Source organism: Aptenodytes forsteri, unplaced genomic scaffold (assembly GCF_000699145.1).
Source record: "Aptenodytes forsteri isolate BGI_AS27 unplaced genomic scaffold, ASM69914v1 Scaffold374, whole genome shotgun sequence".
NCBI classification, from domain to species: domain Eukaryota; kingdom Metazoa; phylum Chordata; class Aves; order Sphenisciformes; family Spheniscidae; genus Aptenodytes; species Aptenodytes forsteri.
In genome coordinates, this window is record NW_008795678.1 from 602,590 (window position 1) to 616,562 (window position 13,973).

At 36.6% G+C, this 13,973-nt stretch overlaps 1 protein-coding gene across 1 annotated transcript in view; it reads left to right on the plus strand.

Moving 5' to 3' along the window:
* Window positions 1-10,472, plus strand: part of ARFGEF2 (ADP ribosylation factor guanine nucleotide exchange factor 2) — a 29,550-nt gene extending 19,078 nt beyond the window's left edge. Inside the window, exons 26-38 of the mRNA XM_009282632.2 lie at window positions 52-224; window positions 1,390-1,550; window positions 2,371-2,501; window positions 2,595-2,724; window positions 3,187-3,322; window positions 4,088-4,226; window positions 4,316-4,370; window positions 4,615-4,729; window positions 4,983-5,113; window positions 6,746-6,914; window positions 7,311-7,449; window positions 8,556-8,673; window positions 10,296-10,472. Coding sequence (XP_009280907.2) covers window positions 52-224; window positions 1,390-1,550; window positions 2,371-2,501; window positions 2,595-2,724; window positions 3,187-3,322; window positions 4,088-4,226; window positions 4,316-4,370; window positions 4,615-4,729; window positions 4,983-5,113; window positions 6,746-6,914; window positions 7,311-7,449; window positions 8,556-8,673; window positions 10,296-10,472 — 1,774 coding nt within the window. The remainder of the gene's footprint in view (window positions 1-51; window positions 225-1,389; window positions 1,551-2,370; window positions 2,502-2,594; window positions 2,725-3,186; window positions 3,323-4,087; window positions 4,227-4,315; window positions 4,371-4,614; window positions 4,730-4,982; window positions 5,114-6,745; window positions 6,915-7,310; window positions 7,450-8,555; window positions 8,674-10,295) is intronic.
* The last annotated feature ends 3,501 nt before the right edge of the window (window positions 10,473-13,973 follow it).

The following is a 13,973-nucleotide window of genomic DNA, read 5'->3' on the forward strand; positions in this document are numbered from 1 at the left end:
TGTGCCTCTTGTGAAAGTCTTTCTTTCCTTTTTTCTTTTTTTTTTTTTTAGATCTCCAACTATTCGGGACATGGTAATACGCTGTATTGCTCAGATGGTAAACTCTCAAGCTGGTAATATTCGTTCAGGCTGGAAGAATATCTTTGCAGTCTTTCATCAAGCAGCGTCAGACCATGATGGGAATATTGTGGAGCTGGCCTTTCAAACTACAGCACACATAGTTAGTAAGTAATGCTTGACAGATGCGAGTACCCAAATTAGCTTAGCTGCTGTGATTCTGGTTTAAAAGGCCCATCTGAATAAGACTTTTGTATTTCCAGGTAAATAAACACAGGATCTTGCAGGCAGACTTTTTAAACTCTGCAGCCAGGTCTTACCTGTCAAGTCTCCTGATTGCTATGGACAGGAAAAACTAGATATAGATATCCTGCTATAGAACTTTGGAAGTTTGGAGTAGATTCAATAAGTTTGTATGTTGCCCCATCTGTCGCAATAAGTTGTTTTGGATTAAGGAACACATATCGCAAACTTACATGCCGATTCAGTATCGTATGGTGGGGATCATAAAGCTTGTGATGCTGATATGTGACTGCTTGTAGAGTTTGGTTCATACAGCCTACCTGCTCTAAAAGTATATTTGAACGATATACTGCTGCCACTTTCAAAGGAAGACAACCAACCCAAATATTCTTGAAATGGACCTTCAATATTGATCGTAGCTTTCTTAAATGTCCTGAAACTACCCTCTTCCTATTAAATAGCGTGGGGACAAAGAGCTATGGACAGTATTAATAAATGCAAATAGTAACAAAATGTTTTTTTGCTAACTTGAATTGCATAGATCTTGAGAGTTGTAGTTTGTTCAAAAGCTTGTACACATTGGATTTGTTTTGTATTTAGTCTGTCTCTTAAGTCTGAAATCTAACTGGTTTTTCCTCTCTTGCTGCAGAATATGAATAATTACAAGCTTAGATAATTTACGTAAATGTAGGTAACTTCATTCACTGCAGGGAAGCTAACATCAGGCTTTACTCCTATTACTTCTCAAAATATTTTAAGAGCTTTGGGTTGCATATGCTGTGGGAGGAAACGGAACCATATAAGAAGCAATGAAATAATACAGATTATGAATGAAATAATCCTAGATTATAAAACTGGTAATTATCCAACCTGAGAAAATGTGATGCTGACAAATCTGGGTGGTGGGGTGGGATGGGGAAGAATCCAAGGGAAGACAGAGAACCTTATTTAATCTAGAAGATCTGGTCCTTTCATGTTTGTCCATTTGGTAGTGGTATACCATGGCTGATGCCTGTAGATCAATGCCAGTTTATCTATAAATTTCAATATCAGTAAATTTTAAAAAGTGTATTTGTTTGTTCTTCACAGCAAATATTTTTCAACAGCACTTTCCAGCAGCAATTGACTCATTTCAGGATGCAGTAAAGTGTCTTTCTGAGTTTGCCTGTAATGTTGCATTTCCGGACACCAGCATGGAAGCTATTAGACTTATTCGGTATTGTGCAAAATACGTTTCAGAAAGACCACAGGTATTTTCTTTTAATTTTTACCCTTGTGTATTCTTACACTATCTTCTACTGTTAAACTGAGACTAATCTTGTAACTAAGAAAGAGCTTTCAGACTCAAACTTAAGTCTCCCAGCAGCAAGTGTTTATATTAAAAGCTTATTCAGAATTAGGAGTCATTTTGGTATTACATAAGCAGTAAACTAGGACTAATTAAAAAAATTTTAAATTGGATCAGTCCAAATTGGAAATAACTGAATGAAATAGTCCTTTTTTAATAGTATTAGGATGACCGGGAAAACAATACTTCCTGTTCTGTCACCCTCATTATGTCTAGTTAAATTGGTTACTAATGTGCATATTTTTCTACATCAGTCTATTGTATGAATACTTAATATAATAATCACTTTGCTGAAAAGAGCCTGGAGTTAGATTGCAGTTGCATGTTACCATTGCAAGATGTGCATGCTGTATCCAATATGCCAGGAAAGTGTAGAACTGGTTTATGCCAAACTTAAAGATAGGTAATAAGGAAATCTATATAATTGTTGCTTGTCACTGTTAAACTTGCTTCCTAAAGTCCAAACCTCTGCAACTTGTAAAGCGTTAAGGCTTTACAGGACTTAAGTAAAATGGATTTAAGTATTTTCTGTATTTTTTTCCCAGAGTTTTCACAAATAGATATGTCTCATTTATACTTATATTTTACAGGATTTGAGTGTTACGGTAGAAACTAAGCTAACTTTTCAAGTATTTCTGTGCCACTAGTAGTATCTAAACCTGTCAGAATTAAAGAATTCTGAGATTTTTTTTTTCATCTCTTTTTCCCTGCCTATCTCCAAGGTATTAAGAGAATACACGAGTGATGACATGAATGTTGCTCCTGGGGACAGAGTATGGGTCAGAGGATGGTTTCCCATTTTATTTGAACTTTCTTGTATCATTAATCGTTGCAAATTAGATGTTAGAACAAGGTAATAAAGCTTTTTTTTTAATTCAAGTTAGTGAAGAGATCACAGGTACACATTTTAACATCTTTTCCTTTATTTGTTTGGGTTTGTTTACAGAGGCTTAACAGTGATGTTTGAAATAATGAAGAGTTACGGCCATACCTTTGAAAAGCACTGGTGGCAAGATCTGTTCAGAATTGTGTTTCGGATTTTTGATAATATGAAACTCCCTGAACAACAAACAGAGGTAAAACCCCCCCAAAAAAACCCCAAAAAACAACCAAATGTTAGGGTTGGTTTTTAAGAACTCAGACAATCAAGGCAGCAGTTTGTATTGTTTGTCTTGTCAGTGTATTTCCACCCCATACTGCCCCAGACATAATGATGTGTTGTTGTATTCTGCTGTATTCTGTGGTACGTATGAAACTTGTCATAGTATCCAGTGACCTATCTGTCTGTTCTTTCTGGATATTTTCAAGGAGAATATTCACAATTTGTTGTGAAATGGTATAGTTTTCTGAACTGTATTCATGTGGCCAACTAAATGCTTCTCACTAGACATCTGCAGTAGTGAGACTTTTTGGTTTTGTCTAAACTCTGCTCCTCTCCTCAGAGGTAACATCCTTTGTTGAATAGCCATGCATAAGCCAAGTGCTATCATCATAGAAGAACCCACATAAAAACAAGACTTTTCATTTTTTCCTCATAGAAATCTGAATGGATGACCACTACATGCAACCATGCACTTTATGCAATCTGTGATGTATTTACGCAATTTTATGAAGCTTTAAATGAGATTCTTCTTCCTGACATACTTGCACAGTTACACTGGTGTGTAAAACAAGGTAGCTTATTTACTTGTATCTTTTGATTAATGTATTTTTTTTTTAAATGCTCATTACTTAAGAAGGGGAAAGTTTAAGAATTTTGGAAGAATTAAAAACTACCATTAGGACAATATGTTATATAATAGATGGATGCAGTATCTTAAATATTCGAGCATCATTCTATTTAATCAGTTAGGCAGCTCTTCTGTTAGCGTGTTTATGATGCTATTGTGACAGAGCAAAAGCTTTTAAAGAGTTGTGTTAATCCTCTGTCAACAACCTTTCTCCAATTGGCTGCATGGATAAAATACCTCATTTATGTACAGATACCTGTGTGTATGCATTCTGCTTTTTTTTTCTTCCCCCCACCTTCTCTCAACCATCTAGTACTTTTCGATACGACTTTCTAAAGAATGTGTTTACTTTTAGGCTGCAACTCTTACGGAATGTGGGGGGACTACCTTGCAGGAAATCATAAGTTTCTAGTTGGTGCTTTTCCTTCCTTTGTCTCACTGTATGCTTTCCTTTCTGCTTCTCTCCTGTCCTTTGTCTTCCCTGTTTGGATTTCAATCTCATGAAGTCTATTTTTAAACACTATTTTTTTTTTATTCAGTAGGTTCCTAAGCTTGGTATTATTGCAGTACACTTTACAAGTAGGCTTTGAGCTAAGATAGCATGCATTTCACAATATTGGTAAAAATGTTTAATGGAGCAGTAATAGAGGATGCTTAATTTTTCATTGATATTGTAGAAGTTGATAAATATGGAACAATTCTTTCACAGATAATGAGCAGTTGGCTCGATCAGGTACAAACTGCCTAGAAAACCTGGTAATACTAAATGGACAGAAATTCAGCCCTGAAGTCTGGGGCCAGACATGCAATTGTATGCTAGAAATCTTCAAAACTACTATTCCTCATGTGTAAGTTCATAAATTTAATTCTCAAACTAATACCTGATTCCAGAGCAACAATATTTACCTTTTTTTTATTTTTTTTTTTCTTTGTGAAGCTTGCTGACATGGAGGCCTGCAGGAATGGAAGAAGATTCAGCTGAAAAACACTTGGTAAGAGTTAATTCAGTGCAACAAACTAACTTGAAGGGTTGTGTGTTAGGTTAGTGTAGTAAATACACTTGACAACAAATACTGGAATTGACGTTAGCTTGTATTTGATGTCATTGTAAAATAAGATATAAAGAATGGATGCAGGAAGCCTTTCAATCTAAGATTAGTGATGTCATCTGAAAACTGGTAGCTGGTTGGTAGGTAGTATTTTGGATTGCTAGAATTTTTCTGCGTTCTCTTCTAGGATTTAGACCTAGATCGCCAGTCTTTAAGCAGCATGGATAAAAATGCTTCAGAAAGAGGACAAAGTCAATTTTCAAATCCAACGGATGAGAGCTGGAAAGGTGGTCCTTATACAAGTAAGGAAAACATGCAAGTTCATTAAATGAACTTTTATAGCCACTCTTAATCCACTTCTGTAGTTCTGTAGCAAAAGTTTTGGGGTGCTTAAACTTGGGATACAACTTGTGTTGCGGAGAAATTTTTCTCTGTATAAGATAATTCACAGCATCACTAAATATCAAAATGCTAATGGTAATGTAGTGTTTTGCTAGCCTGTTATAAGTGAATTGTCGTAAGTTTGCTTCTGAAACTTGTGTTCCATTTCATTAGACCAGAAACTATTTGCTGGCCTCCTTATAAAGTGTGTGGTACAGCTGGAATTGATACAGACCATTGATAACATAGTGTTCTATCCAGCCACAAGCAAGAAGGAAGATGCTGAGCACATGGCTGCAGCTCAGGTACCATCAGACTTATTTACACCTTGTTGTGGCAGTAAAGTACAAAGACTATCCAATGCTCTGAAGTGTGTTTACAAAACAGAGTATATAGTCCCTTCCTTTTTCTAATTCTCAGCACTACCCTGAATGTGTGTGTCATTACTCTTAAGCTGTGACTTTTTTTACTGCCTCCAGTGTTTCCTGGCAGTCTGCCTGTTGCGTTATTATAATTATATTACCATTATTTTTATTATCAATATAATATATTATCATTGTTTTTATAATAAATATATACTCATCAAGAACGGGTTTTGTTTGTTTTGGGGGGAAGCATTCTTTTCTGTTGTTTAGCCTGAGTGTCTTCATTTAGCCACAGTTGAGGCTTTGCACAGTCTCTAGGTGTTTACATAGGAGGAAATGCTGAAGTTGAACTTTAGCAAGGTTAATGGTCAAGATTTAACTCATTACCTGCCTCAGAGAGATCTCGTCCCTGAAAGTTCTGGTGCTAGGCAGTAGTGCAAGGTAGCTCTTGCTTGGTTATGTTAATAAAGCCCTAGGCTAGAAGTTTGGGCTAGTGCATTCAGATAGTGTTTTGGGGATAGTATAGTTAAATTTCTAATGAAATTAGCTAAAAACATTGACCAATTTTAATGAAACTTGACATTAGCCAAAGATGGGGAAATTCTACACTATGCAACATTTAAACTTGCACTATTTTTGTGGTTCATTTTCATGCTTTTCAGAATTCAGGAGACCTACTCAGTCAGCTCCTAGGGGAGAGGAAATGTTCTATATTGTATTGCTATGACTTTTTTATGCCTTGATAAGGGAGGTTCTTCCTTTGTTCTTGATTTTTTTTTTTTCTCCTTATCAGTAACTAGGATAGATCATAACTTCTATCTTTTAAAATATCCTACTGAAAAGAATCGTAGAATCACTTTGGTTGGAAAAGACCTTCAAGATCGAGTCCAACCATTAACCTAACACTGCCAAGTCCACCACTAAACCATGTCCCTGAGCACCACATCTACACGTCTTTTAAATACCTCCAGGGATGGTGACCCAACCGCTTCCCTGGGCAGCCTGTTCCAATGCTTGGCAACCCTGTCAGTGAAAAAAATTTTTCCTCATGTCCAATCTAAACCTCCCCTGGTGCAACTTGAGGCCATTTCCTCTCGTCCTATCGCTTATTACTTGGGAGAAGAGGCTGACACCCACCTCGCTACAACCTCCTTTCAGGTAGTTGTAGAGAGTGATAAGGTCTCCCCTCAGCCTCCTTTTCTCCAGGCTGAACAACCCCAGTTCCCTCAGCTGCTCCTCAGAAAACTTGTGCTCTAGATCCTTCATCAGCTTCATTGCCCTTCTCTGGACATGCTCCAGCACCTCGACGTCCTTCTTGTAGTGAGGGGCCCAAAACTGAACACAGTATTCAAGGTGCGGCCTCACCAGCGCCGAGTACAGGGGGACGATCAGAGTACAACTCTGATATTTGACAGGATCATTCTGCTGTGTTATATTGCACTAATATTTCACTTGTACCTAAACATGGAATCTGGAATTAGTGGTATATGGTCTGTGAAGTATCAAAGTCTTTTAAGCTTATATAAAAAGAATGTTATTGACACTCTGCCCTCTCTCCCCCCTCACCTTTAGCGAGATGCATTGGATGCAGATATCCACATTGACACAGAAGACCAAGGAATGTATAAATATATGTCTTCTCATCACCTCTTTAAGTTACTAGATTGTCTGCAAGAGTCTCATTCATTTTCAAAAGCCTTTAATTCAAATTATGAACAGCGAACTGTGTTATGGAGAGCAGGTGAGGCTTTTATTTTTAGTTTGATAAAAATACTGAGCTGCTTTTATAGCTTTAGCTGTCAAGATACAGAAGTATGCCATTGCAATAATCTCTACAGTTAATCTGACAGTGTTGCATGCTTTTATTACTTGTCTCCTTCCTGATGACTTGAGAATAATTCTGTTTGCTAAATTATCTACTTTTTTGATTAAAGCAGAGCTATGCAGTTGGTACTACTGTAGTTAAATATCTTTATAAATAGATTAGGTCTTAGTCAAAATCAAGGAGGAGGAAATATTATCCGGACAAGAAATCATTACTGTTCACTAGCGGAGGTATTGTTGATAAACTTTACCTCTTGGGTAGTAACTACAAATGTGAATGTTCCCTCTCTCCCTATATGTAACTGATTTCTAGGGTTCAAGGGTAAATCAAAACCCAATCTCTTAAAACAAGAGACCAGCAGCTTGGCTTGTTGCTTGAGAATACTCTTTCGAATGTATGTGGATGAAAACCGCCGAGACTCGTGGGATGCTATACAACGACGACTGCTTAGGTAAGAGTATCAGCTTGGTTCTGGTGCGTTCTGTGTTCAGCCAGTGTGGTGCATCCCTGGATACAGATGTTCTGTTTTAACTTGCTGAGCAGAGTGTGCACAGTATACAGAGAGAGAGAGATGACCACTCTTTATTAAAAGTTAATTTAGCAATAAGGAAGCAATCTACTTGGAATAAATGAAGCACCTTCTTTCCTGACATAAGCTTTTCTTTACAAAAGTGGTGGTGCATGAATACTTTTCACATCTGAGTATATAATGATATTCAGAGGTATAATAGGATACACTAATCTAAACAGAGTACAGTATAAGCTGCTGTATACCTGGAACTTAGGTAAACATAGAAAATTATGCTAAATAAATATAAAAAGGTATTATGGCCTCCTTTATTTGAAAAGTGAGTTGTTGGTACATAAAAGTTCAGAGTACTAATCTCTAATCAAATGTAAAGAACTCTTAAACTTGGTATTTGTATTAATGCAGTGGATATCAGTAGCATTCTGATTTGTCAGTGTCTATGAACATACTAATCTTTTTGGTGTGTAAGAGAGGAGATTCTGCTCCCTCTTTAATTAAAATAGTGCCCCAAAAAGCCATAGTAAGTGGTACAGTTTGTACCATGTGTTGACAGTCTACAACAAGGACCAAAAATTTATTAATACAATAGTAATCCCTCTTTAATCCGTGACGCTGAGCTCTGCAGATCTTTAATAAAGCAGTGTAGATTTGGAGGGAGAAGTCTTTCATGTTGCTGTTGCCTAAGCTGTCCCAATGTAAGGATCAGAAAATAATGTTTGCAAGTTGAAGGTGACAACATGTTAATTACAGAATGTTTATGAGGAAAATCAGACTCTTCCACCTCTGACTTCATGGTTGTTTGTTGACAATATGAGAACTATTTCAGTTCAGTTATTTGTAACAACTACTGCAACAGAAAAATCATTGAGACAAATTTGTGTAATTAAAGTTGTTGCATGTGATTGAAAACTTTCCCGTGGAAATGCATCTTACTCGAAAACAATACACTATGAGAGGACAAACACTGCATGTTATAAAAACTTTGTGGGTTTTCTCTATGGTTTGTCTGAACTGTGTCATCTCTTTAGTGTATGTAGTGAAGCCCTGGCATATTTTATTACCGTGAACTCAGAAAGCCACAGAGAAGCTTGGACCAATCTCCTGCTGTTGCTTTTAACGAAAACACTAAAAATCAGTGACGAAAAGGTAAGAACAGTCTGGAAGTCATGTCTGTTTGCATTCAGATATTTTTTCATTTCTTCTTCTGTTGAATTCAGTCTTTATTATCGTCTGTACTGCAAGGTGGCTAGTTCACTTATTCATATAGCGTGTACTCTCTTTGAAATACAGCAGTTGTTGCTTAATTTTTTGCAAGCATTCCCCATTGTAAAAATCGGACTGCATCCATGAAATTCACAGTTCTATAGAAATATTGATAGAATTACTGCAGAGCTTTCATATAAAAGTGCAATGAGTGTGCAATAAAGGATGGGCTTGTGCTGTATTACAGCTGCACAGAATGGTAGAGTTAAATTTCACTACTGTAAAACTGGAATTCTGGTTCCTTGACAGTGATAGCAAAAAGTAATTTTCAGGATCTTGGCCCTTTTGAGGAAAAGGTGAATGCAAATATTCAGTACATTAGGACATGCAGAGAAACTTCTGGAAGTTGCTTATGTTGTGTGGTTTTTTTTTAAACTTTCCAATGCTGTTGAACTTCATCTTGTTTTAAAGTATGGTATTTTTTCCTGGTGTAGGGTTTTTTTTCTGTATTGTGAAGTGTGTAATTTCACTTCTCTTGTGTAGTCTGGAATGTTGTATTGCAATTTACCAATATTTTAAGAAATTGGTAGTAGTGGTGACTTGGCTTCACTTAGCAGCAATTTAGTGATGTCCCTGTGGTTACGGTGTGTTGTGAGAACAATCTTAACTCCTTATAGATAAAAATGCCAAGCTGCCCCTTCCTTAGTACACAATCCCAGTATCTTTTTATTATAAAAGTTCTGTGGTGAAAGTGTTCCATCAACTTTCCCTGTAACTAATACTGAGCACTTTTAGGAAGGGAATAGAGGAAAAAACATTCTTCTTGTGTAAATTGATGACAGATTTGCATCTTGAATACTGTTTGCAGTTCTGATCCCCCATATTGAAAGGGGTGTGATGGAGCTGGAAGACAGTTGAGAGTGTAACAGGAGTAAGGGATGTAGACTGGCTTCCATACATGGAACCGTATGCAGGTTAGACTTCTACTCAGTTCTCTCTTATCTGGAAAAGAAATAAAAATGAGAGGTGCATAAGGTCATTATTAGCACGAAGAGAGGGAAAGGACTGATGATTTTTATACTGGAAGAGATGGTGAATGAGAGTTTCGGAGATGGCGTCACTGGAGGGGCGGGGGGGGAAACAAACACATAATGGAGATACTTCTTCACACACCGGTTCAGCTGTGGAAGGTGTTGTTATGTACTGTGGATGATATTTTAAAGAGGCTGGAGAAGCAACTGGACAAATTCACATCAGAGGGGGGTGTTTCTACAAGTAGTCCCTGATACCACCTCTAGCCTGAGAAATCCCTGAGCCACAAAATAGTCTGAATCTATTTTAGGGGAGTAATGCCAACTGCGCGCAATGTGTATGGTTTCCTGTGGGCATCCGCTAAGGCTGCTGCAGAAAACAGACACTGGGCTTGATGGCCCTAATCCAGGGGGGCCTTTGATAGGGTGAGACCTTGTGGTTTAACAAGTTGGCGTACCCATGAACGTGGAAAAACTCTGTGCTTTCCTATAGTAATAGAGATTAACGTTCTTTTTCCGTATCTTCTTTGATAGTTTAGGGCACATGCTTCAACATATTATCCATACTTGTGTGAAATCATGCAATTTGACCTGATTCCTGAGCTTCGAGCAGTGCTACGGAAGTTCTTCCTGCGTATAGGCGTTGTATTCAAAATCTGCATAACAGAGGAGCAGATACGGACAACTGGGATGAACTTACCTTCCTGGTAGCCCTAAGTAGGGTTGGTTACTTCCACGTGTACATAAAGCTGTGTTCGAGAGATGGATTGAAGTGGATGGGGAAAAAATGGGACCCTGGTGTATCAACACAGCAGCAAGTTACTCTTACCACAATGGCATTTGGGGAGGAGGAAAAAAAATCCTGTTCTGTCCATCCTACAAAACTATCAGCAGTTTTATTTAAATTATTGCTTACAGAGTTAATACAGTAGATGTAAAGTCTCTTTGTTTCAATGCTAGTCATCCTTATGATCAAGTCTGTCTCCTCTAGTCTTTTATCAATTGTTCAGTCTTGCATCCCAGCTAAATCTGATAAATCAGCTGGATTCCTCAATAGAAATTATGCCCCTTGGAAATAATGAATATAGTTGTATAGCCTTGTGATGTTAGCACATGTGTTCATAATAAACTATACTGCAGTGGCTAATGACCACCCACGATCATTCTGGGTTTTTCTTTGTGTGTACATGACTAGACCAGGCAGCGTGTTACGGTTTTTGAAGTGGACAGCCTGTAGGGGATTCGGGGGAAGGGGGTTCCCTCCTGTTTAGCAAGTCATTTTAAAAACTTTTTTAATATCAGTGCTTCGTCTTTTGAGACTTATTTTTGTTTTTATGGAAGGTTTTACATCAGGAGCACACAATAGCATCTACTCTATTGAGCTTGTTAGTCTAGAGTTAAAGGCATTTAAAAAAAAAAAAAAGACTTTTAAACTTTCCATTTACTTTCATACATTGCCAGATCATGGACAGAGCATATACAGCAATATTAAAAACAAGTTTCGGAACAAATAAAACCACCCTTTTTTTACCCTTGACTATAATGTATTTAGTAGCAATTGTGTCTGTTTGGCGCAAGAAGTCCTGTCCTTAATACATACCAGGTTCTGTCTCTTTTTACTGCAGATCTGCAAATTCTGATTCGTCTTTTTGTGCAAATGATTTTTGTTCTCAACTACTAGTTCCTGTTGTGATCTAAAAGAAAATTGAATTCCCACGAAACTGCTCTAGCAAAATTAAACTTAAGTTCATTCACGTACTCTAAGAGTTACCAATACACTTCTATGCTTTGAAGGTATCTGTGAAGCAAATGTGACATAACGCTACAGCTTTGCTTGCCCTGGAGATTTTTCTTTCTTTCTTTCTTTCTTCAAAACGCAAAAGTTTTCTGTGCCAACTGTTCCCATGATAGAATACCAGTTACAGTTGAAGTACTGCAGGGCTAAGGTCTGTCCTTTTGAACTAATTTTAATTTCAAGTTTTAAGACTTCTCTAACTGGAAGAGTATGGCAGGATGGGAGGAAAGGTTCCGCTTCCTAAAATAATGTAAACGAAGGTGTTATATTAACTGCTGTGCTATCCATATTAGCCAAACCTAAAATATAACAGTATTTAAAAACAAACAAACAAACCCCAGCAACCTACTTGGCATATATTAAGTGTTTAACCTGTTACTTTGCTTTTTAAGTTGAGTTTCCTGGTAGGGTGGCCATAGTTGAGGTTTTCTTGGGATATTCCATTCGGAGCTGTTGGGATTCTTTCTCTTTTTTTTTGTGAGCTGTTTCCAAAGGGTTCATATGGTGCTCTTCAGTAAATCGGCTTCTATATAAGCATTGTTTGGGAATGGTTTTGCAGTCAATAGTAGTGATAAGGCTTTCACATTTTTTTTTTACTTTTTATTTTTAACCAAAGAAAAATAAATGATGGTTGTGGCTCTTTAACTTTTCAACGCCCATCAGATTAAATCTATAATATTTAGTAGAAGGGAATATATGACAATATTTTACAATAGGAAAAGCCTGAAAAATAAGCAATGCTGATATTTAACTTGCTGCACTTGAAATGTCCTTTTGTGTTGCATTTAGTATAGTTGCTCATTCCCTGGTAATCTCACTTCATCAGTTACAGTAAAAATGAAGTATTTATTTTAACTCTATTTAAACCTGTAAGAATAGGCTATTCCTTTTCTTCCAGTCCTAAAGAAAATACTTGAAGCTTTTTCAGATTTTGAATGTGTCACTGCCTCATTGAATGTATACCTTTATCTTCTATCAAAACACAAACTTTAAAGTTGCATGCTTTTTTTTGTATTTCAGTTTTGAAAGCCTTACAACTCATGTCTTGAAACAAGTCTTTTAATTTTCAGATCTTAAATTACTTTACAGTTGCATTGTGGGCTTTCTTCACCGTAATGTGCAACATTTGTACTATCTGCATATAGAATAAGGGCCTTTAATCAATCCTTTCCTTCAGCCTTAGTTCTGAGACTGTTCTTTTACTTGAGTAAAGCTTTTATTGTATTTATACCATTTATAAACTGCTGAAATTAGGTATGTGACATCAAAACATCCTAGACTCTGTAGTGCGTGAAGGAGAAGGGGGACTGGAATGCAATTGGATTTAACAGCCTTAATCCTGTCCATTTTCTGAAATTGATTGTATGTGTTAAAGCAATAAGAATGGTATGTTAAGCGTAATACCTGAAACGGTTGTATTTGCATCAGCTGTTTGGTTTCCCTTAGACAGTCAGAAAGATCATAACCCATAGATATCTTAATGAAGCTAAAAATGCTGAGCCAAAACTCCTGCAGTAGTCACTGCTGGTCCGATCTTGTCAGCAGAGCCAGGACATAGACTCGTGTCTGCCTGTGGTGGTTTTATTGGTTTTAGTGGAACTATGAACGAGAACAAGGGTCTGTGCCAGCATATCCTGGCAGAGATCGAGACATCTGTGCAATACATGCAGTAATAAAAAGTAACCTCTTAGACTTTTAAAGTAGTGTTATGCAACAAATTAAACTATAAACTGATTTACCTATAATGGTATAAATATGGAGACTGCATGATATTTGTTATTACTTCTTATTTTGGAACCCTCTAGGAAATAGGTAGGCAGGGGGAGGATGCTAATGAGGAAAACCCTAAAAACTCCCTTTCACGTTGATTCTATTGTGTCTTACAGTACAAGAAAAATTATTTTTACAGTTTGTCCATGTCTTGTATCTCACTTTCCGAGTTGTAAACAGAACAATCTACAACAACTTCCACTAATACAAGGAAACACCCGCAAAGTTTAGCTCAGTCTTATTAGTAAGAATGAGAAAGATTAAAAATACGTAACTTCTAGTCTGAAGTAGAACTAAGCTTTTTTTTGTCAAAAGTGCAGCTCCCTTTAATATGTAAATTCAGTTTGTTCAGCACCTTTAATGTTATTTGTGTAAAATGTATGTTTTCACATATTTAAAATGACTTAAGTTTTTTTGAAGGTCTCCATATTAAGTGCATTTAATATCAGTAATTTAAAGAAGAGCATTCCTTGCCCAATGGATGTATACATTTTTGAGAGAATACCAAAATTATGTAATATGAAAAACTATGTAAAGTTTTCTACGTGAAAATACTATGTATAATACTGTTATAATATTCCATGCTTTAAACAAGTTTTTTTTTTTTTTTTTTTTTTTTTTTTTTTTTTTTTTTTTTTTTTTTTTAG